This window comes from Hyla sarda, chromosome 4 (assembly GCF_029499605.1).
Source record: "Hyla sarda isolate aHylSar1 chromosome 4, aHylSar1.hap1, whole genome shotgun sequence".
NCBI lineage: Eukaryota > Metazoa > Chordata > Amphibia > Anura > Hylidae > Hyla > Hyla sarda.
The window spans coordinates 3,051,140-3,075,116 of record NC_079192.1 but is presented as its reverse complement, the minus strand read 5'-3'; the positions used below and the strand labels follow the sequence as shown (position 1 = coordinate 3,075,116).

Here is a 23,977-nt window from a genome sequence, read left to right as displayed (position 1 = left end):
GCACTGAGTAGTCATTCGGTGATCGGACACCAGGAGGCAGGTAAGCGGACTCTCCTCTGTCCTACAGCTGTTCGGGATGCCGCGATTTCACTGCGGCAAACCCGAACAGCCCCCTGAGCTAACTGGCACTTATTAACTTTCACTTTAGACACGGCGATCGACTTTGAACACCCCGTCTAAAGGGTTAATAACGTGCATATGTCATGGATCGGGAAAGGGTTAAACAAACTTATTTTGTTAAAAAGTCTGAGTTTTTTAAAACTAGTACAATAATATAAAGGCATGTAATATGGGGATGATTTTAATCATATGGACCCACAGAATAGAGAGAACCCGTCAGTTTAACCGTAAAGTGCACAGGATGAAAAATTAAATCCTCCAAAAGTAGCAAAATTGCATTTTTCTTTTCAATTTCCTCACAAAATAATATTTTTTGTTGTTGTGCCATACATTTTATGGTAGAATGAAAGGTGTTATTACAAATTACAAGTGATGTAATGTCCTAATGGGTCTGTGGATGGAAAAATAGGAGTTATGGCAAAAATCATAATTAGCTGTCTTATCAAGGGGTTAAAATCTTAAATTACCCCTCCACAATATCTGTTACTGGATCCACACTGGGTAGGCAGCGATATATGTGCTGTAAATTTCCCCTATTACCTTTCCTTTTCATTCATTGTACAGAGCAGACTTACTAAGGCTCTTCCCAGACCTGCAGAGAGCCCATAGACAGCACTAACAGACTTACTATCGACCTTCTAGGACCTGCAATGACTCCTATAGGCTAGGACTCCTGATGATGTCATCTCAGGTCCTAGAAGGTCAATAGTAAGTCTGTTAGTGCTGTCTATGGGCTCTCTGCAGCCCGGACAGCTTTAGGGCTCTAATCACACTACTGTATTTTGCCGCGATTTGCTAAAAATTTTGGCAAAAATGACGTGATTTTACCGCAATTTTGCACAAATTGCCGCAAAATTCAGTAGTGTATCATAAAGCTTTTCAGGGGCCCCCTTTTGGATGGGGCCCTGTGCAACTGCCCAGGTTGCCCCTCCCCCCAACGCTGGCCCTGCCCGGAGCCCATGGACTTCTGGGTCACCAGAGCGTTTGCCAAAACTAGCCCAATTTGCCCCGGGTGTCCTGTGTTGTCCACCCTCTTGTGTTGCTGGGGAGAGCGAGTTCAGCGCAGCAGGTGACATCTTCACCCCGAAGCGAACAAGATTGCCAGCCAGCAGCATGTAAAAACTGACACTAAACTAAAATGAATCAGGCATGGATCAGTGAGGAAGTTAAACCTCCTGTGCCAGATGCCACTGATTAGACCAGTGATTCCCAACTGGGGTTCCGTCAGGCCCTGCCCAGGGGACCTCGATGCTCCGGAATTTATTTTCTAAATCTTCCGCCCGACCTGTGCACCTGTGAATCATGGCGGCGCCATGGGGAAGGGAAGCCTGCGTCCCCCTCCCCCTGTTGCGCCGTGAGTGAGTCACAGGCACGCAGGCAGGGAAGGGGATATATGCAATGGGGATGATGCGCCGGACCATCTTCCTGGCCCAAGGACCATCCATCCTCTCGGCCCCAGGACATCCATCCTATCGGCCCCAGGACCGTCCTCCTGGCCCCCTGCAGAAGGACATTGAAAAACAGCTCAGCTTAATTAAGTTACTGCACCCTCTCCCCTCTTACACCTCTGTCTACCCTCCTTTGTCACCTGTCTGTTACCCCCTTTCACCTTTGTCCACTTTCCTGATGTACATGTCCACCTTGTCCGCCCCTGTCACCCATGTTCACCACTCCTCTGATCACCCCCCAGTCTACCCCCCCATCACCAATGTCCAACACCCGCTATTTACCCCTTTGTCCCTTTGTCACCCCTGTCCACCCCTCTGTTACCTCCTTGTCACTCCTGTCCACCCCTCTTTAACCACCTTGTCATTCCTGTCCACCACTCTTTCACCTCCTATGCCCCTTGTCACCCATGTACACTCTTCTACACCCATCTGTCACCCATTTACACTCCTCACCACCCCTCTGTCACCCATGAACACTCCTCTACATCCCCAACACCCCTGTTACCCATGTACACCCCTCTGTCACCCCCAATGCCTCCCTGTCAGCAGTGTACACTCTTCTACACCCATGTACACCCCTCTGTCACCCCTACACCCCCTGTCACCCATATACACTCTTCAACAACCATCTGTAACCCATGTACACCCCTCAACACCCCTCTGTTACCCATGTACACCCCTCTATCACCCCCTATGCCCCCCTGTAACCCATTTACACTCTTCTACACCCCTCGGTTACCCCTTTACACCTATATGCCCCTATATTCCTCTTCCCTTGTAAAAGGAAATAGGAGAGAAAAAACACACCAGGGTGCTCTCCTAGTGAAGATCGCTTGGGTGGGGAAGATATAGAAAATAATGTAGGGTCCTTACCCTTAGATGTTGTGCTAAGAGCATAACACCTACAGTAGCTTGTGGAAATGAAAGTGCAGGTGAGCCACCTGGGGGAACTCCCGGGGGTGATGTCAGTCAGTCCGGTAAAATTGCAGGAAAATTGAAAAGGAAATTGTCCCCCAAATGAAGGCACTGGTCCCCCAGATTGGATATATGTACTTTATTGCAACATGTTTCGGCCCCGTGTCAGAGTCTTCCTCAGGCATACAGTACCCCCAACAGCCGAGGATTATATACATAGCATAATGAACACTTCCGGGTAAAAGGTGTGCAGCCGTGTGCAAAACGGCAGGTAAACAATCAGGTGGAAAGTGCCATGTGCAAACATCTAAATATAAATACAACAAAACAACAAACAATAAAAATTATCATAATAAGGTGAACAAATAGACAGCCTGATCTATTTAAAATCACAAGATTAAAACCATGAAGTAGCGCTGTGTGTCTGTAATAGGCAATCCTATGTGTTCACAGCCTAAGGTGCTATTCAAGTGGTGGCCAGTAGATGGCTGTAAAAGCCCAATAACAATAGTAAGGCAGAATTTTTTACAAGGGGGGCATGTCACATTTAGGAAGACCCTATGGTGCCAGAACAGCAAAAACAAAAAAAACACATGGCACACTATTTTGGAAACTACACCCCTCAGGGAACGTAACAAGAGGTACAGTGAGCCTTAACACCCCACAGGTGTTTGATGATTTTTTGTTAAAGTTGGATGAGTAAATGGAAAAAAAGTTCACTAAAATGCAGTTTTTTCCCCAAATTTTACATTTTTACAAGGGGCAATAGGAGAAAATGCCCCCCAAAATTGTAACCCCATTTCTTCTGAGAATGGAAATATCTCATATGTGGATGTAAAGTGGTCTGCAGGCGCACTACAATGCTCAGAAGAGAAGGAGCGCCATTGAGCTTTTGGAGAGAAAATTTGTTTGGAATGGAAGTCGGGGGCCATGTGCATTTACAAACTCCCCATGGTGCTAGAACAGTGGAACCCCCACATGTGTCCCCATTTTGGAAATTACACCATTCACAGAATTTAATAAAGGGTGCAGTGAACATTTACACCCCACTGGCATTTGACAGATCTTTGGAACAGTGGGCTGTGCAAATGAAAAATTAAATTTAAGTCTGTCAGACACCTGTGGGGCGTAAATGCTCACTGCACCCCATGTTACATTACATGAGGGGTGTTGTTTCCAAAATTGGGTCACATGTGGGGGGGGGTTCCATTGTTCTGAAACCATGGGGGCTTTGTAAACACACGTGGCCTTCAATTCCGGATACATTTTCTCTCCAAAAGCCCAATGGCGCTCCATTTCTTCTGAGAATTGTAGTTTGTCTGCAGAGCACTTTACATCCACATATTGGGTATGTTCTTACTCAGAAGAAATTGGGTTACAAATTTGGGGGGCATTTTTCCTATTTTCCCTTGTGAAAATGAAAAATTTTGGGTAACACCAGCATTTTAGTGAAAAAAAAATTCATATTACCATCCAACTTTAACGAAAATTCGTCAAACACCTGTGAGGTGTTAAGGCTCACAATACCCCTTATTATGATCCGTGAGGGGTGTAGTGTCCAAAATGGGGTCACATGTGGGTATACATTTTTTTGCATTTATGTCAGAACTGCTGTAAAATCAGCCACCCCTGTGCAAATCACCAATTTAGGCCTCAACTGTACATAGTGCGCTCTCACTCCTGAGCCTTGTTGTGCACCCGCAGAGAATTTTACGCCCACATATGTGGTATTTACGTACTCAGGAGAAATTGTGTTAAAATTTTTGGGGGTCTTTTTTTCCTTTTACCTCTTGTGAAAATGAAAAGTATGGGGCAACACCAGCATGTTAGTGTAAAAAAGAAAAAAAAATTACAATAACATGCTGGAGTAGACCCCAACTTTACCTTTTCATAAGGGGTAAAAGGAGAAAAAAAAAACTAAATTTGTAGTGCAATTGCTCTAGAGTACAGAAATACCCCACATGTGGCCCTAAACTGTTGCCTTGAAATACGACAGGGCTCCGAAGTGAGAGAGCGCCATGCGCATTTGAGGACTAAATTAGGGATTGCATAGGGGTGGACATAGGGGTATTCTACGCCAGTGATTCCCAAACTGGGTACCTCCAGCTGTTGCTAAACTCCCAGCCTGCCTGGAGAGTCAATGGCTGTCTGGAAATGCTGGAAGTGTTTTTTTTTTTTCAACAGCTGGAGGCTCCATTTTGGAAACACTGCCGTACGATATGTGTTTCATTTTTATTGGGGGGGGCAGTGTAAGGGGGTGTATATGTAGTATTTTACCCTTTATTATTTGTTAGTGTAGTGTAGTGTTTTTAGGGTACATTCAGACTGGCGGGGGTTTACGGGGAGTTTCCCGCTAGGAGTTTGCGCTGCGGCAGAAAATTTGCCACAGCTCAAACTTGAAGACGGAAACTCACTGTAAACCCACCTGTGTGAACGTACCCTGTATATTCACATGGGGGGGGGGGCAAACCTCTAGCTGTTGCAAAACTACAACTCTCAGCATGCACTGACAGACCATACATGCTGGGAGTGGTACTTTTGCAACAGCTGGAGGCACACTGGTTGGAAAACCTTCAGATAGGTTCTGTTACCTAACTCAGTATTTTCCAACTAGTGTGCCTCCAGCTGTTGCAAAACTCAGCATGTACTGATTGCCAAAGGGCATGCTGGGAGATGTAGTTATGCAACAGCTAGAGGTACGCAACTACAACTCCCAGCATGCCAAGACAGCCGTTTACTGTTCGTGCATGGTGGGAGTTGCAGTTTTGCAAGATTTAGGGGGCCACGGTTTAGAGACCACTGCACAGTGATCTCCAAACTGTGGCCCTCCAGATGTTGCAAAACTAAAAATTCCAGCATGCCCAGACAGCAAACTGCTGTCTGGGCATGCTGGGAGTTATAGTTTTTGCAAGCTCTAGGGGGCCACAGTTTAGAGACCACTGCACAGTGATCTCCAAACTGTACCCCTCTAAATCTTGCAAAACTACAAATCCCAGCAGGCCCAAACAGCTGTGTGGGCATACTGGGAGTTCTAGTTTTGCAACAACTGGAGGGCTACAGTTTAGAGACGACTGCATAGTTGTCTCCAAACTGTCGGCCTGCAGATGTTGCTAGGCAGCAACTCACCGGCTTCCGTAGTCAGCAGGATCGCTGTGCAAGATGGAGGATCACCGCCCGCCGCCGCCAATCACTGCCCGGTAAGGGACCTCCACTGCCGCCTCCGCTCACATCACGGTTCCCCTGCTCTGCTTGGACTACCGTGGGTGGGCAGAGCTGGGGAACTGAACTTTAACCCACCGCCCCCAATCTACTATTGGTCGGTCACTTCTGACTGACCAATAGCAGGAATAGAAGGGGTGGCACCCCTGCCACCTCACTCCTATCTCTTCCAGGGTATCGGGGGGGTCTTGGACACGCCTGATCCCCCTTGTTTTCCTGGTCACCGGAGACCTGTATGACCCGGTATTGCCGCAGATCGCCGGTCTGAATTGACCGGCGATTTGAGGCAATCGCCGACATAGCGGTGTGTCAGGACTCCCGTCGACGATGTGTCGGGATGCCTGCTGAATGATTTCAGCAGGCATCCCAGTCCGGTTCCCAACCAGCTAGCGATGGGGACCGAAATTCCCATGGTCATACCTGTATGCCCTGAGTCCTCAACTGGCTCCAGAAAGTTAAACAGATTTGTAAATTACTTCTATTAAAAAATCTTATTCCTTTCAGTACTTATGAGCTTCTGAAATTAAGGTTGTTCTTTTCTAAATGCTCTCTGATGACACGTGTCTCGGGAACCGCCCAGTTTAGAAGCAAATCCCCATAGCAAACCTCTTCTAAACTGGGCGGTTCCCGAAACACGTGTTATCCGAGAGCACTTAGACAGAAAAGAACAACCTTAACTTCAGAAGCTCATAAGTACTGAAAGGATTAAGATTTTATAATGGAAGTAATTTGCAAATCTAAAACAAAAATTAACCACACCTCAAGAATACCACCCTAGGGTACACAGGGAATAATTGTTTGAGACAGATTGTTTTGAAAAAAGTTCAGATTTTATTAAAACAGCATTAAATCAATAAAAAACCTAAATGGTTAAAAAATATCAGACCAATGTCAATGTTATCGTAAACTGTCATTGGGCCCTAATGACAGAATTAGAACATTTTTCTATTTTGATTTGTATTTTTTAAATATTTTTCATTTCTATCTCCAACTATCTATTTTTCACCTTTGTTTTACTACCATTGCATACTGGCACATAAGTTCATTTGTTCATTCACAGACACCCACTACAATTCCTTCATCCAAAACCTTTATATTTACTATCAATTTATTTTTTCACTGATCACACATTTTCAACAATTCAACACCATTTCACATCACCATTTTCCCCTTGGTTTCATTTACCCCAGTTCACACCATATCACCTATTTTTATTCTCATACTGACATTCATCACATATATTTATCTTTATTTTTTCTCCCATTTATCTTTGTTGGAGTGCCAGCTACATTTAGCATCTGTCTCTTTAAAGGGGTACTCCGGTGAAAACCTTTTTTCTTTTAAATCAACTGGTGCCAGAAAGTTAAACATATTTGTAAATTACTTCTGTTAAAAAATCTTAATCCTTCCAGTACTTATTAGCTGCTGAATGCTGCAGAGGAAATTCCTTTCTTTTTGGAATACTGATGACATCACGAGCACAGTGCTCTCTGCTGACATCTCTGTCCATTTTAGCAACCGTGCATAGCAGCTCTGTACTCAGGCCAGCATGGTGGCTCAGTGGTTAGCATTGCAGCCTTGCAGTGCTGGGGACTTGGGTTCAAATCCCACTAAGGACAACAATAAATAAAGTGTTATTATTATAATAACTCCAGCAGAGAGAACTGTGCTCGTGATGTCATCAGAGAGCATTCCAAAAAGAAAAGAATTTCCTCTGCAGTATTCAGCAGCTAATAAGTACAGGAAGGATTAAGATTTTTTAATAGAAGTAATTTACAAATATGTTTAACTTTCTGCCACCAGTTGATTTAAAAGAAAAAAGGTTTTCACAGGAGTATCCCTTCAACACATCAGTTCCCTTTTTGTTTGAAGGTTTTAACATGTGAAATAAAAAAAATAGCCAGACGTGACAATTCTAGTATAACACTAATAAATGCATTTAGGATTATATTTCCAAATCTGTTTTAATACTGAATATCTAAGAGATACAGAAAGATTAAGGGATAACAATTATTCATCTAATAGCAGACTTAAATTTGGTGTTCTAAGTTGGTCCACTTACCAGGTTTTTGCCGTCAAGTTCATTCCACAGGTTCTTTCTGTCCTATTAATCAAGAACACATGTGCACCCACCATATAAAGGCTGCACATTCATTATTTCCCACATTCGCCTACTGAGGAAGGGGTCGTTCTTAGCACCCTGAAACGCGTCTAGGCCGATACCTAATTGGAACAGAGCACGATTCATATGCACTACCTAGACTGAAGCCGGCCCGGAACTTTGTGTACTACCTGCTGCATTCCTCAAACATCCTCTCCCACTGAGCGCATTACCAACTTGCTGCCGGCAATACCAGAACCCAGCCACGATCTCTCCAGCCAGGTATTTGCCGATACCACGGACCGCCGCTCCCGAGAGAGTCTTCTGCCGGAGCCCTTTGTCCATCTAGGCTCTCACGCCGGGATTGCTGCAGCTAATATAGAATTCCATTCATCGGCCCGTCACAGTACGGGACCAGCAGCCAGGGTGAGATTGAACTTTGCATTTGTTTAAAAACTGTGGGCAGCATTTTCTACATCAGTCCATCAAGTGACTTTGCCTTTTTTATTACAAGTGCCGGACTATAAGCCTTTTTCCATCACAAGTGCCGGACTAATAGTCAATTCCGGATTGTTGCTTTATGCCGTTGAAAAAATTGCATTTACTTTTAATATCTACAGAATATCCTATATTAGGTGGTTGCTATACATATATTTTCTAATTCTGTCATTAGGGCCCAATGATAGTTTAAGATAACATTGATATTGCTCTGATATTTTTAATCATTTAGGTTTTTTATTGATTTAATGCTGTTTTAATAAAATCTGCATTTTTTTCAAAACTATCTGTCTCAAAAATTATTCACTGTGTACCCTAGGATGGTATTCTTGAGGTGTGGTTAATTTTTGTTCTAGTTTTACCTATTTGGATTGGTGGGGATCAATCCTTTAACCACAATAACCTCGAATACCTGGTTGTGAGCTGCACACATTTTTTCTTTTAATTTACAAATCTGTTTAACTTTCTGGAGCCAGTTACATAGTTACATAGTTACATAGTTAGTACGGTCGAAAAAAGACATATGTCCATCAAGTTCAACCAGGGAATTAAGGGGTAGGGGTGCGGCGCAATATTGGGGAAGGGATGGGATTTTATATTTCTTCATAAGCATTAATGTTATTTTGTTCCAGGAATGTATCTAATCCTGTTTTAAAGCTGTTAATTGTTCCTGCTGTGACCAGTTCCTGAGGTAGACCGTTCCATAAATTCACAGTCCTCACGGTAAAGAAGGCGTGTCACCCCTTGAGACAAAACTTTTTCTTCTCCAGACGGAGGGAGTGCCCCCTCGTCCTTTGGGAGGGTTTAACCTGGAACAGTTTTTATCCATATTTTTTGTATGGGCCATTTATATACTTATATACGTTTATCATATCCCTCCTTAAACGTCTCTTCTCAAGACTAAACAATTGTAACTCCTTTAATCGCTCCTCATAGCTAAGATGACCCATGCCCCATATTAGTTTAGTCGCACGTCTCTGCACCCTTTCCAACTCCGCAGTGTCCCTTTTATGGACAGGTGACCAAAACTTGATATATATAAAAAAGTTTTTTCCTGGAATACCCCTTTAATCTTGTGATTTTAAATAGATCAGGCTGTCTGTTCACCTTATTATGATCATTTTAATTGATTACTTCTTTTGTTGTATTTATATTTTGATGTTTGCACACTTTCCCTCTGATTGTTTACCTGCCATTTTGCACACGGCTGCACACCTTTTACCCGGAAGTTTTCAATATATTATGTGTATAATCCTTAGCTGTTTGAGGTACTGTATGTCTGATGAAGACCCCAGTTCGTGTCCGAAACGCGTTGCAATAAAGTACATATATCCAATCGGGGGGACCAGCGCCTTCATTTGGGGGACAATTTCCTTTTCAACCTTCTTCACTTGTAAAAGGGGAATCTGGAGGCTGATGGAGGAAAAGTGCAGAGCCTAATAGTTTTTTTTTGCAGGTTTAATGGCTGGAAGAAATTGTTATGATGACCTGGAGAAGAGAATGGAACGACTCTGATTTTGGAAGACATCACTTGTGAGTAGCTTTATAAAGCAGCACTGTAATCTACATAGCCAACAGATAAATTGATGTTGTGCATTGCGGCTGTTTACATACCCTTTATTTATTTTTTTCCTTTCTTGTCAAATTTTTTTCCTAGGGGTTTCCCAAGCCAAAAAAGGTTGAAAAACAAAGGATTAGACAGTACTACAACCACCCCTGCTGTACACTGGCTACTACTATTCCCACTAGAGATGAGCGAACTTACAGTGATTCGATTTGTCACAAACTTCTCGGCTCGGCGAGAGGATAGCAGTTGTCAAACCAATCTAATTTGCTTTTATGAAGAGGTGAGTAGAAACCTTGACAGAGGAATGGCTGTGGATATAGAGGGGGGCTCTGTATATAGAGGAATGGCTGTGGATATAGTGTTTCTGAATTTTGCCAAAGCGTTTGATACTGTCCCTCACAGACATCTGACAGGTAAGTTAAGGTCCTTGGGCTTGGAAACTTTAGTTTGTAACTGGATTGAACACTGGCTCATGGATCGTACCCAGAGAGTGGTGGTCAATGATTCGTACTCTGATTGGTCCCTGGTTATTAGTGGTGTACCCCAAGGTTCAGTACTGGGCCCGCTGTTGTATAATTTATTTATCAATGATATAGAGGATGGTAATAACAGCTCTGTTTCTATCTTTGCAGATGACACCAAGCTTTGTAGCACGGTACAGTCTATAGAGGATGTGCATAAGTTACAAGATGACTTGGATAGACTAAGTGTCTGGGCATCCACTTGGCAAATGAGGTTCAATGTGGATAAATGTAAAGTTATGCATCTGGGTACTAAGAACATGCATGCATCGTATGTCTTAGGGGGAATTAAACTGGCAGTCACTGGTAGAGAAGGATCTGGGTGTACTTGTAGATCACAGACTACAGAATAGCATGCAATGTCAGGCTGCTGCTTCCAAAGCCGGCAGGATATTATCATGTATAAAAAGAGGCATGGACTCGAGGGACAGGGACATAATACTCCCCCTTTATAAAGCATTGGTACGGCCTCATCTGGAATACGCTGTTCAGTTTTGGTCGCCTGTTCATAAAAGGGACACTGCGGAGTTGGAAAGGGTGCAGAGACGCGCAACTAAACTAATATGGGGCATGGAACATCTTAGCTATGAGGAGCGATTAAAGGAGTTACAATTGTTTAGTCTTGAGAAGAGACGTTTAAGGGGGGATATGATAAACGTATATAAGTATATAAATGGCCCATACAAAAAATATGGAGAAAAACTGTTCCAGGTTAAACCCCCCCAAAGGACGAGGGGGCACTCCCTCCGTCTGGAGAAGAAAAGGTTTAGTCTAAAGGGGTGACACGCCTTCTTTACCGTGAGGACTGTGAATTTATGGAACGGTCTACCTCAGGAACTGGTCACAGCAGGAACAATTAACAGCTTTAAAACAGGGTTAGATACATTCCTGGAACAAAATAACATTAATGCTTATGCAGAATTATAAAACTACATCCCTTCCCCTTATCCCCTTACACCCTTTACTTCAATTCCCTGGTTGGACTTGATGGACGTATGTCTTTTTCAACCATACTAACTATGTAACTATGTTGCTGACTTTAGCCTACATAAATTAGTTCAGCTTTTAGGTGCTCCAGTTGGCTGGAAAAGAGGGATACAGTCCTAGGAGACTCTCTTCTAGGACTGCATCCACCTTTTCCAGCCCACCGGAGCTTTGCCTTGCACATCGTTCAGAGATAGCATTAACACGTAGTTCTAAGAATGTAGTGTATTGTATGGAATGCACAGCATGTAATACATTTTGTGTTGGCTGCACTACATGTAAGCTACGAGAACGAGCATTGGAACACATTGCTGGCATAAACAAAAACAAAAATAGTAACATGTTTAGTGTGAATGAAGGACACAACATTTCGGAAGCTTCCAGACACTTCAAATTACAACATCAAGGTGAACTAACACATTTTCGGAACTATGTCATTGAACGAGTGAGATTAACCAGTAAGGGGGAGATTTAAAACGTTTACTGTTGGACAGAGAGGCATATTGGATATTTAACCTCAACACCTCCCATCCACAAGGGTTAAACTACAGGCACAAATTAAGGTTTTACTATTGATTCCATGTAAATTAGTCTTGTGTCTCAGTTTGTTTTATCTGTTCAAACTTAAATATTTTAATGTTATTGTGTTTGTTTCATGTTTACATATCATTCTTAATAAATATATATATATATATATATATATATATATATATATATATATATATATATATATGTGTGTGGCTTTTTTGTAACAATAGGTGTTCCTTGCTGTTATATTGTCTCTTGTTCACACAAGGTGTGTACCTTTTCTTGCCCTTATATTGGCTCTTGTTCACACAAGGTGTGTACTTTTTCTTGCCGTTATATTGGCTCGTCTTCATACATAACTTTAACCTGTTTCAAACTCTTTTGTAGTGACAGTTGTGGGTGTGAGCACTACGTATAGGTCTCCTTCTCTGCAGCCTCACTTACAGGTTTCACCCTGTTACATAAGATGGTGGTTTTGTTCAGACTTCATAACTAAGGGCTGTTCCTACCGTCTATGCTGTTTTGGTCTTTTAATGAATTTTTTAATAAGGTTTATACATTTTTTATGAGTTTTGTTGCTTTAACATCACTTTTTACTTACTTCCAGACCGCCACCTTCAGATGAACGCTGGATACTACAACCTCCAGTCCCACACCTCCTGCTGTATGCTGGATACTACAGGTCTTCCACCTTCTGATGTACACTGGATATTACCAGTCACACAAGTCACAACCTCCTGCAGCTCACTGGCTATTACCAGTGGTCCCAAATACTTTACTATTTTTATAATATAAAATCTCAAATTCTCCATTAATAGGAAACCCTACGCCAGATTAAGGTCCGATATTACTGATCAGTGCTAAATCATTAAAAAATAATGTTTATGATCCTGCACAGTGAGTGGTGTAAACATAAAATAAACCAAATATCAGCATTGTTGATTGTTGGTCATATACCAGAGAAAAATGAATAAAAAGGCTCAATCAAAGAGCTCCATCCAAATGATAAGATAAGATAAAATGATAAATGATAAGAATGACTGATCATCCCGCAAAAAAAAGGACTCTTTTAGTTTGGGTTTACATATATCAGGCATCTGGCACAGTTTCCCTCCGGCATGTACTGGAGGGAAACTGATGCTCGAACTAATCCCATTCATTTGAATTAGAAAGTTCACATTCATCTGGCATCTCAATTCTGACGCCGGATAATTGGACACGCCGGACAGCTCCGGACAGCGGAACACAGCTTTCCCTATCAACTTTGCAGAAACAATGGACGCTGGATGTAATACAACTGATGAGAACTTGTCATCAGTTGTGGCATCAGTTGTTTCTAGATTTAGGCTGAGTTCACCTATGCTGGATGCCGGACATATGTGAACCCAGCCTTATAGCCCCGTACACAGAAAAAAAATGTTAGGCTGGGTTCACATATGTCCGGCATCTGGCTTAGGTGAACTCAGCCTAAATCTAAACACAACTGATGCCGCAACTGATGACAAATTGTCATCAGTTGTATGGCATCCTTCATCCATTGTATTTGCACAGCGGATCGGGGAACACAGCAAGCTGCATTCCCCTGTCTGTCCAACCATCCGTTGTCAAAATTGAGGCGCTGGATGATTGTGAACTGTCAAATGAATAGAATAAGTTCTTCCAACAGTTTCTCTCCAGTGCACGCCAGAGGGAAACTGTGCCAGACGCCTGATATATGTGAACCCAGCCTTATAGGGGGCAAAAGAGGACAATACTAAACATGCTCATTTTCTTACAAAAGTTAACAAAAGTAGTGAAATAAAATACAATCCACATGAATTGTGTCTCATTGTAATCATTCGGCCCTTCAGAATAAATATTTCTTGTTGTTTTGACGGTACAGTGCACTGCTTTAAAAAAAAAAATAGCAAAATGTATTTATTTGTTTTTTATTGTTTTGCTGCAGTTTTCGTGGTGAACTGCGGGATGCCAAGGAGCAAAAAACGAAAATGCAAAAACGGAAAAACCCCCGGTCCTTAAGGAGTTAAAAAAGCTGCCACTTGGTGTCATCCTACTTGTCCAGAGCACATTTCCCCCATCTCTTGCACAGACTTTGGACTCCTGCTGGCCTGGCAGAAGACCAAAAATCAGGAAATACAGTCTGGATTGCTGAGGGTGTGTCCAGCCTTATCCAATCATATTTCCCTTGTGATCCTACAATAAAGAAGATCCATTTTTTTTGCAGCGCACTACTTGCTGGACATTCTTCTATTGTTAGAATTTGGCACATTGCGCCACAAAGTGTCTGTGCCTGAATTTGGGCCAAAAAAATTTAAAAACCCGACCAATTCTCCATTTTACTCAGAAAACCCTAAAATGGAGACATGCTACCGACATAATTTACTAAGCATTCCACAAAAAAGGTTTCTTGCTTGTATACTCTCTATAGATGGCTGCTGCCCACTGACACAGTGTTTATATTTTTTATTGTTGTAAGCTGATTTTTTTTTCTTTTTATAGGACAAATATTTTAGATGCGCAAGTACCGATTGTCTGCTATTGTATCTTTGTATTTTTCTTTCCTCCCATAAAGTAATTTTATACATTTCTTAAAACGTTTTAAATGTTAAAGGGGTACTCCACTGCTAGACATGTTATTCCCTATCGAAAGGATGGGGGAAAACATGTCTGATCCCGGGGATCTGGCTGCTGGGGACCCCCACGATCTCTGCCGTGGTACCCCACTCATCTGGTGCATGGAGAAAATTCTGTGCAGTGCCGGATGACTGGTGAACACAGCCGCCCCATGGAGGGGTGTGGAGTGACGTCACAATCACAGAAGCCCCAGGTTTCCATGACTGTAGTCACCGCGGCCAGACCCCCCTGCGATCAGACTTTTGGATAGGGGATAACATATATAGGGGCGGAGTAACCCTTTAACTACATTTTATTTATAACAAATATAAAGAAAAATTTGTAAAAATGTCACAGTAAACATTTCTTTTTCTTCTCATGATCGGCTTAGTGATGTTATATCATATGTGTTATTAGGGGAAACAAGGAGAAAACTGGTATCAAACTATAAAATATAATATTGTCATAAAACATAAGCAAATCAGAATAGGATATTTATTACACATTTTTTTTTAAGTTTTCCTTCATTTTGTTACAGTTGTTTTGATTTAAAATAAAAAGGGGGAAAATGATATTCGGTTTATTCCTATGTTGTATTTTTTGGTTGTCCATTAATTCATCCCTTACTTGCCAGAAATGAACAGAGCATAAAGGATTCTATTCACTTTAACACCTTAAGGACCAGACTCATTTTGACCTTAAGGACCAGACCAATTTTATTTTTGCATTTTCGTTTTTTCGTCCTCGCCTTCTAAAAATCACGACTCTCTTATATTTCCATCCACAGACCCATATGAGGGCTTGTTTTTTGCGTCAACAATTGTACGTTGTAATTACATCAATTATTTTACCATAAAATGTGCGGCACAACCAAACAAATATTATTTATGTGGGAAAATTGAAAAGAAAACTGCAATTTAGGAAGGTTTTGGAAGGTTTTGTTTTCACGCTGTACACTTTCCGGTAAAAATACAGGTTTTCTTTAGTATGTGGGTCAATACGATTGAAATGATACCCATGATTTTACAGTAACCCCCCGACCTACGATGGCCCCGACATATGATAAAATCGACATACGATGCTTTTATATGTCGGGGCCATCGCATTAACTGCTATCCAACAGCGCAAAATGCTTAAGCTGCTGTCGGATAGCAGTTTAAGCATCCCTGGCAGGTTCGCTTACCTATTCCCACTGCTCCGGGTCCACTTCGCGATCCTCCGGTGTCTTGTGCATCTCCTCCAGGGTCCGGGCCTTGGTTTCCGGTGTCGTTTTTACATCACTACGCACACAGCGCCGGCGCAGCAGCGTAATAACTTCACCAGAAAGCGAGGCCCGGACCCTGCAGAAGATGCGGAAGAAGCTGGAGGATCGCGAAGAAGACACCGGAGCAGCGGGACAGCATCGGGAGCCCCTGGGACAGCATCGGGAGCGGTGAGGACCTGGTCCGGAGCGACGGGGACAGGTGAGTACAGGTTCCTATACTTTACATTGCACGGATCCCTCAACATACGATGGATTCGACAAACGATGGGTCGTTTGGAACGAATCACCATCGTATGTTGAGGGACCACTGTATGCTTTTCTATAATTGTACGGCTTAAAAAAAATCTCAAATTATTTTAACAACATTAGTATGTTTGAAATGGCCCTATTTTGACCACCTATAACTTTCTCATTTTTCAGCATATGGGACGATATGGGGGCTCATTTTTTGTGCCATCATCTGTAGTTTTTATCAGTACGCAATTTACTCAGGTTTAACTTTTTATACATTTTTTATTAATTTTTTTGGAATAAAATGTGACAAAAAAGCAGCAATTTTTGACTTTTTTAATTTTTTCACTGTACGGAATAATTAACAATATATTTTAATAATTCAGACTTTTACGCATGCGGCAATACCAAATATGTGTATTAATTTTTTTAATGCTTTTTTGGGAGTTAAATGGGAAAAACTGACGTTTTACTTTTTTATTGGGGGAGGGGATTTTTCAAATTTTTTTACTTTTTTATTTTACATTTTTTACAACGCTTTTTATGTCCCCATAGGGGACTATTCATTGCTATCATCTGATTGTTATTACTGTTCAGTGCTATGCATAGGACATAGCACTAATCAGTTTTATCAGTCATCTTCTGCTCTGGTCTGCTCGATCTTAGACCAGAGCAGAAGACCCAGGGAGACAGCCGGAGCCAGGTGAGGGGACCTCCGGCCTCCATCCTGGATGATTGGATCCCCGTGGTAGCGCTGGGACCAATCCGATCATCCATTCAAAGTACCGCACTGCCACAGATGTGAAAGTAAACTTATCCCATCTAGCTCAGTGGGCTGCGGCGAGATCACGGCATCCCGAACAGCTGGAACACACAATGAGGGTCCCTACCTGCCTCCTGTGTGTCCGATCGCCGAATGACTGCTCAGTGCCTTAGATCCAGGCATGAGCAGTCAAGCGGCAAAATCATTGATCAATGGTTTCCTATGGGATAACAAAGATCAATGTAAAAGATCAGTGTGTGCAGTGTTATAGTCACTAGAGGGGGCTATAACATTGCAAAAAATAAGTGCAAAAAAAGTTAATAAAGATCATTTAACCCCTTCCCGAATAAAAGTTTGAATAACCCCTTTTTTCCCATTTAAAAAAAGAAACAGTGCAAATAAAATTAAACATATGTGGTATTGCCACGTACAAATTATAAAAATATATTCGTTAATTAAACCGCATGGTCAATGGTGTATGCGCAAAAAAATTCCAAAGTCCAAAATAGCATATTTTTGGTAACTTTTTATATTATGAAAAAAATGAATAAAAAGCGATAAAAAATTCCAATAAATACAAATATTTAACAGCTAAAAATTTCAGATCACGTGCAAAAAATGAGCCCTCATACGCGGAAAAATAAAAAAGTTATAGGGGTCAGAAGATGACAATTTATCGATTTTTTCCAGAAGTACGACAAAATCAAACCTATATAAGTAGGGTATCATTTTAATCGTATGGACCTACAGAATAAAGAGAAGGTGTCATTTTTACCCAAAAAATTTACTGCGTAGAAACGGAAGCCCCCAAAAGTTACAAAATGGCATTTTTTTGTAAATTTTGTCATACAATGATTTTTATTTCCATTTCGCCATAGATTTTTGGGTAACATGACTGATGACATTACAAATCAGAATTGGTGGTGCAAAAAATAAGCCATCAGATTTTTTGGTGCAAAATTTAAAGAATTATGATTATTTTAAGGTAAGGAGGAAAAACGAAAGTGCAAAAACAAAAAAGACCTGAGTCCTTAAGGGGTTAAGGACCAGAGGATTTTTTGCAAATCTGACCTGTCACTTTATGCATAAATAACTTTGAGATGCTTTTACCTATCATTCTGATTCCGAGATAGTTTATCATGACATATTCTACTTTAAGATAGTGGAAAATTTTTGTCGAAATTTCCTGAAAAATTTAAAAATCCTGCATTTTTATCTCTTTGAAGCTCTCTGCTTGTAAGGAAAATGGACATGCCAAATAAATGATGTATTGATTCACATATACAATATGTCTACTATATGTTTGCATCATACAGGAGATATCTTTATATTATTATATACAATATATTATGTCACCATCATACAGAAGATATCTTTATATTATTATATACAATGTATTATGTTTGCATCATAAAGTTAACATGTTTTAACTTTTTGAAGACATTCATTTCACAAAAATTTCTAAATCTGAATTTTCCAGGCACCAGTTCAGTTTTGCAGAGAATTAGAGGGTCTTCATGTTAGAAATTCCAATAATGGACCCCGTTATGAAAACTACAACCCTCAAAGTATTCAAAATGACATTCAGAAAGTTTGTTAACCCTTTAGGTGTTTCATAGGAACAGAAACAATGTGAAGGAGAAAACTCAAAATCTCAATTTTTTTGTAACTTACATGTCCTTGTAGCGCATTTTTTAAAAATTTTTACAAGGTAAAAATATAGAGAAAAAAAATTGTAGCCCAATTTCTCTTGAGTAAGGAAATACCTCACATTTGGATGTAAAGTGCTCTGTGTGCACACTACGGGGCTCAAAGGGGAAGAAGCCAAATTGGGCTTTTGGAGAGCGAATTTTGCTTATGTAGTTTTTGGGGGGCATGTCAAATTTAGGAAGCCGCCATGATGCCAGAACAGCAAAAAAAAAAAAAACACATGGCATACTATTTTGGTAACGACACCCCTCAAGGAACATAACAATGGGTACAGTGAGTGAAAATTTCACTTTTTTTCACAAAAATGTTGGTGTTACACCAAAATTTCATTTTCCCAAAGAGTAATAGGAGAAAAACCTCAAAATTGCTTCTAAGTATGGCGGAGTATAGTCAGTGACTGTCCGGCAATGCTGGGAGATATTCTTTTGCAACAGCTGAAGGCGCTAATTTGGAAAAAGTGGCATACAAGCTGTTTTTTTTATAGGGGGGGGGGGGACTGTGTAAGTGTGTGTGTATATGTAGTGTAGTGTAATATTTTTAGGGTACATTCACACTGTTGGGTTCACTGCGAGTTTCCCACTGGGAGTTTGAGCTGCGGAGGAAAAATTGGCAAAACTCCAGCTGTTGCAAAACTACAACTCTCAGCATGCACTGACAGACTGTGCATGCTGGGAGTTGTATTTTTACCACCGCTGGAGGCACACTGGTTGGGACAGCTAGAGGCACTACACCTCCCAACATGCTCAGAGACCCGTTTGCTGTTTGTGCATGCTGGAAGTTGTAGTTATGCAGGATCTGGAGGGCCACAGTTTAGAGACCACTGCACAATGATCTTCAAACTGTGGCCCTCCAGATCTTGCAAAACTATAAATACAAACATGCTGAGACAGCATACGGCTTTCTGAGCATGCTGGGAGTTTTAGTTTTGCAATATCTGTAGGGCCCCAGTTTAGAAACTACTGGTCTCCAAACTGTGACCCCCCCAGAGCTTCCAGAGGCAGCCACTCAGCCAGGATCACCGCACGCTGCTGCATCACGCCCTACATCTTGGATAGCACCAATCACCCTTATTTTCCAGGCCATCTGGTCACCAGAGACCCAATTGGCCTGGAAAAAACTAAAGGGATTTGCCGGTCTTAGTACTTTCTAGGCATTGCTACGGCCAGCCCAGTCCACGGTTGTGAAGGACCAGGAACGCCCCTGGTCCTACAGTTTATGTAGAAATACGTCACTCTCAAATAAAGTTGTGGGTGCAGGAGTAGGAATCCCAATCCTAGAACTGTTTTGTAGATAAGACTTTGCACACAATCGTCCTGGAGGGGTTAACTAAGTCTATATTGCTGGTGGAATAGGATAGTAAATTAGTATAAATATATATAAATGTGATTGTGTTAGCAATAAAACCAATACTTACAATAAATACAATATACATAAATGATTTATTGAGACTTCTCCATCATTTCCATTATTTGGTTTAAATCAATATAAATTCTTTATAAAGAATTATTATTATTATTAATTTGAACAAAACTGTCAATTTAGTGTATTTATAGCATTAATTATTATTAAAAATCTACTTTGCATAAATTCAAAGATTAGATGGGTCAGTTGAGTTTCTGGAACAGTGTTAAGAAAAATAATAATAATAATAATAATAATAATAATAATAAAAATAATGAGAATGCAGCATGCTATTCTGTTTTTCAGATGCACCAAATAATAATATTACAAATAATATTTTTAAGTTATCTGAAAATAAATCAGTTTATTTGAATTAGTAATAATTATTATTTTATTAATTTGAAAATTTTGAATATTTCTTTATTAAATATTCAAAAATTTTGCAACAACCTTATTACAAAGGGTCTTTAATTTTCATCTGTAACAACATAGTAAATGTTTTTGGATCTGACAGTGCCCGTTTAAGTATTTATACCCGAGTTTAACATAACTTCACATTTAAATTTTATAATATAACTTTTTGTAGGAAAATCATTATGTTTTTCTTGTCTCACACTTTTGATCATATATTTTCATTCACTTATCATGTATTTCCAATTACCAATTATTTTTATTCAAATTTTAATGTTTTACACATAATTTATTATTTTTTCTTTACATTTTTCAGCAATCAGGTCCCTTTTTAAGAATCTTCCATTTTAAAGATGATGGCATTTTCAAAAAAGAAAAAAAACAATAATAATAATAATAATAATAATGATAAAAATAACAACAACCAGCTTAAATCTTATTGGCAACAGCTGTGACTGGCAATGACATTTTTTAGCTATCAGTATTCCTAATACTATAGGTTTAAGTTCACGAAATACAAATTATATATTCAGTATATACTATTTACTGTACCTTGAGGTTGGTCCCATAATATAACACAGAACTATCTCATATTATTAAAGGGGTTGTCTAGGAATAGAAAAACTGAGCTAATTTCTTTCAAAACCGCTCCCTATCTGTCTCCAGGCTGCGTGTGGTATTACATCTTGGAACCACACTCAACCTTGAGACAGACGGGAAGCTGATTTTGATTGAAATTAGCTCTGTTTTTGTATTCCTGGATAACCCTGTCAATGTATTATCTTATAGCTGGCACTATTTAAAGGGGTACTCTGATGCAAACAACTGTGGACCCCCACAATCTCTGGTGCGCCCTCCGTTCACTTTTATGGGAGGAGGCGTGACGGTTATGATGTAGCCGTCACGCTTCCTCCCATAGCAGCTTACACTGCCGTCACGGAGATCCCATGAACTAACATCTTATACCCTATTATTTGAATAGGGGATGAGATGTTTGTGGCAGACTACCCCTTTAATAGTCATGTTTAGGTAAAAGAAAAGGCAATCTCATCTTTCAAACATATTTACAAAAAGGTGAGACTTTATAATAACCTATTTTTACAGGAAAAAAACTTACAATTATTATTATTATAATTATTCTTTGTACTTTCATAAGGTGATGTTAGATTTGTTTAACCAAATTAAGCTCAGAATTCAGGTTAATGAAAACTATAGATAAATAGTAAATACAAATTTTTGATCTTCGCATTTAATTGTTCTCCTAAGAGTCATTTCTTACAATAAATTTTCAGATAGTTGACCACAGAAGACTGAATCTCTTGATTTCTTAGACTATATATAACAGGGTTCAGAAGGGGGGTCAGTACAATGTATACAAGCGAAATTAATTTTTTAGTACTCACTAAATGTCTTCTCTGAGGGACCATGTAGATCATAAGCATGGACCCATAATAGGTTGAAACAACCACCAAGTGAGAGCTGCAGGTGGAGAATGTTTTCTTCCGGCCTGATGTGGAGGAAATTCCAAAGATAGTGTTAAAGATATAAACATAACTTACAATAATAAATAAAAAGGGCAATATGACTATTGGAAAACAAATGACAATCACTTCAATGTCAGGGGCGGTTGTATCTGAGCAAGAAAGTTCTAGAAATGGAGCATAGTCACAGAAGAAATGGTTCATAACATTTGGTCCACAGAAGTCTAAGCCTAATATAAGTAAAAGTGAAATAAAAAGTAACATAAAGCTGAGCGCCCAGGAGGAGATGACCAGGCTATATCTAAGCTGGGCACTCATCATTGCCATATAATGTAGCGGTTTACAGATGGCCAAGTACCGGTCATAGGACATGGCTGTGAGCAAAAAACACTCAGCACTGACTGTTCCTCCATATAGATAAGATTGTGTTAAGCACCCAACATAAGATATAAAACTCCCTTCCCTTATGATAACATCCAGTGCCTTAGGGACAATACTTGACACAAGGATAATGTCTGTCAGAGCCAAATGTCCAAGGAAGAAATACATCGGAGAACGGAGACGTCGGCTTGTGAACACCAGGAAGATGATCATAAGATTTTCACATATAATAATACAATACATAAAAAGAACAATAGAGAAGAAAGGGAACTTGTAATGATTAAGAGCCGGGAATCCAATTAGAAAGAACTCAGTGACGGTGGTGGAGTTCATCATCTTATGTCCTTTCAAATCTAGATTTTGGGCTACAAATTTTTATTTCTGAATATTATTTATACTAATTCTTTAAGGATCCACAACAGACTTGTTTCATTCCAAGTTAATCATTTTAGGATACAATAGAGTGATATTGTCTTCAGCCTGGAAGATGGTGAACACAGGATCCTTTGTCAAATAAAAAAAGATCCAGGTTGTTCTGTGTATATATAAAAATATTGATCCCCAAGGAAGGGACCATGAGGGGTAATTTTACTGATGACTTTTGCAACATCTACTCTCCTGGTATTTTTAATTAGAAAATGCAAAAACAATGTTTAAAAAGACAATAATAAAAAACACTGAAAAGAACATAAACACAAAATGAATATGGTGGGATATAAAGTTTTTAATTAGAAAATGCAAAAACAATGTTTAAAAAGACAAAATTAAAAAACACTGAAAAGAACATAAACACAAAATGAATATGGTGGGATAAAAAGTTATCAATAGATTTAAATGGGATATGCTGTTTTTTATTTTTATATTTTATTTGTTTATCCAATAGAAATCATTACAATAAAAAAAAATATATAAATGTATTTTATTCTTATATCAGGGCGATAATTCTGCACAGTAGCTTGGTCTAGCCCATTAGTAATTATGGCTTAAAACCGGTCTTGGCTGCAGATCCTCAAGGTTGTTACAGATTTGGCTTAGGACTGAACTATTGAGCAGGGTCTAGGGCTTGCGCTTTTTTTTTTTTTTTACCAATCACCCACATGACAAGGCTTTTACAGAGTCAATCCCCATGTATTGGCTTCTGTTGTAAGGACTCATGGATAGCCTGAAGACAGCGGTTTGCCAAAAAAAAAAAAATGTTTTTGAAGGAAAAGGATCAAGATGTGTATATATATATATATATATATATATATATATATATATATATATATACACAGGATCTGCCTCAAGTGAGTCCACCCCTCATATACATATACAGTATAAGTGAGTCCAACCCTCACATTTTTGAAAAATTTTTCTTCTCATCTTTTCATGTAACAACACTGAAGAAATAGAAGAGATAAGAGAAGAAAGAGAGGCAAATATGGTGCTAATAGTGCCGTTATCCTGGGTAACAAATAAGGTAAAGAATACAGTGGAGTATAAGAACTGCTCACCTTTTCATGTTGTGCCAGCCAGCAAAACACAGTACAGCGCTTGTGGTAATAAAATCTGGTGTCTGGAAGCTGATGACCATCGGTACAGTTAACTCCTTAAGGACGCAGGGTTTTTCAGTTTTTGCACTTTAGTTTTTTCCTCCTTACCTTTTAAAAATCATAACCCTTTCAATTTACCCTTTCAACCTAAAAATCCATATTATGGCTTATTTTTTGTGTCACCAATTCTACTTTGCAGTGACATTAGTTATTTTACCAAAAAATTCACGGCGAAACGTAAAAAAAACAAAAAAAAAAACGCCATTTTGTAACTTTTGGGGGCTTCCGT

The 23,977-nt window shown here is 39.9% G+C and overlaps 1 protein-coding gene across 1 annotated transcript; it reads right to left on the bottom strand.

The window, feature by feature from the left end:
- Window positions 1-7,647: 7,647 nt before the first annotated feature.
- Window positions 7,648-22,492, bottom strand: LOC130366685 (olfactory receptor 6F1-like). Its single transcript, XM_056569006.1, has 3 exons — window positions 21,698-22,492; window positions 7,765-7,806; window positions 7,648-7,680 (listed from the first exon to the last, which is right to left on the bottom strand). The coding sequence occupies exons 1-3, from the start codon at window positions 22,490-22,492 to the stop codon at window positions 7,648-7,650; spliced, it is 870 nt and encodes a 289-aa protein (XP_056424981.1).
- Window positions 22,493-23,977: the final 1,485 nt, after the last annotated feature.

Excerpts from the sequence above, each read along its gene's own strand:
- LOC130366685 (XM_056569006.1), bottom strand. The coding sequence starts at position 22,492 with ATGATGAACTCCACCACCGTCACTGAGTTCTTTCTAATTGGATTCCCG. Across the intron at positions 7,807-21,697 it reads TCCCTCAGAGAAGACATTTA|GACAGAAAGAACCTGTGGAA; the intron begins GTGAGTACTAAA and ends CTTGATTAATAG. Across the intron at positions 7,681-7,764 it reads AACTTGACGGCAAAAACCTG|ATATTCAGTATTAAAACAGA; the intron begins GTAAGTGGACCA and ends TGTATCTCTTAG.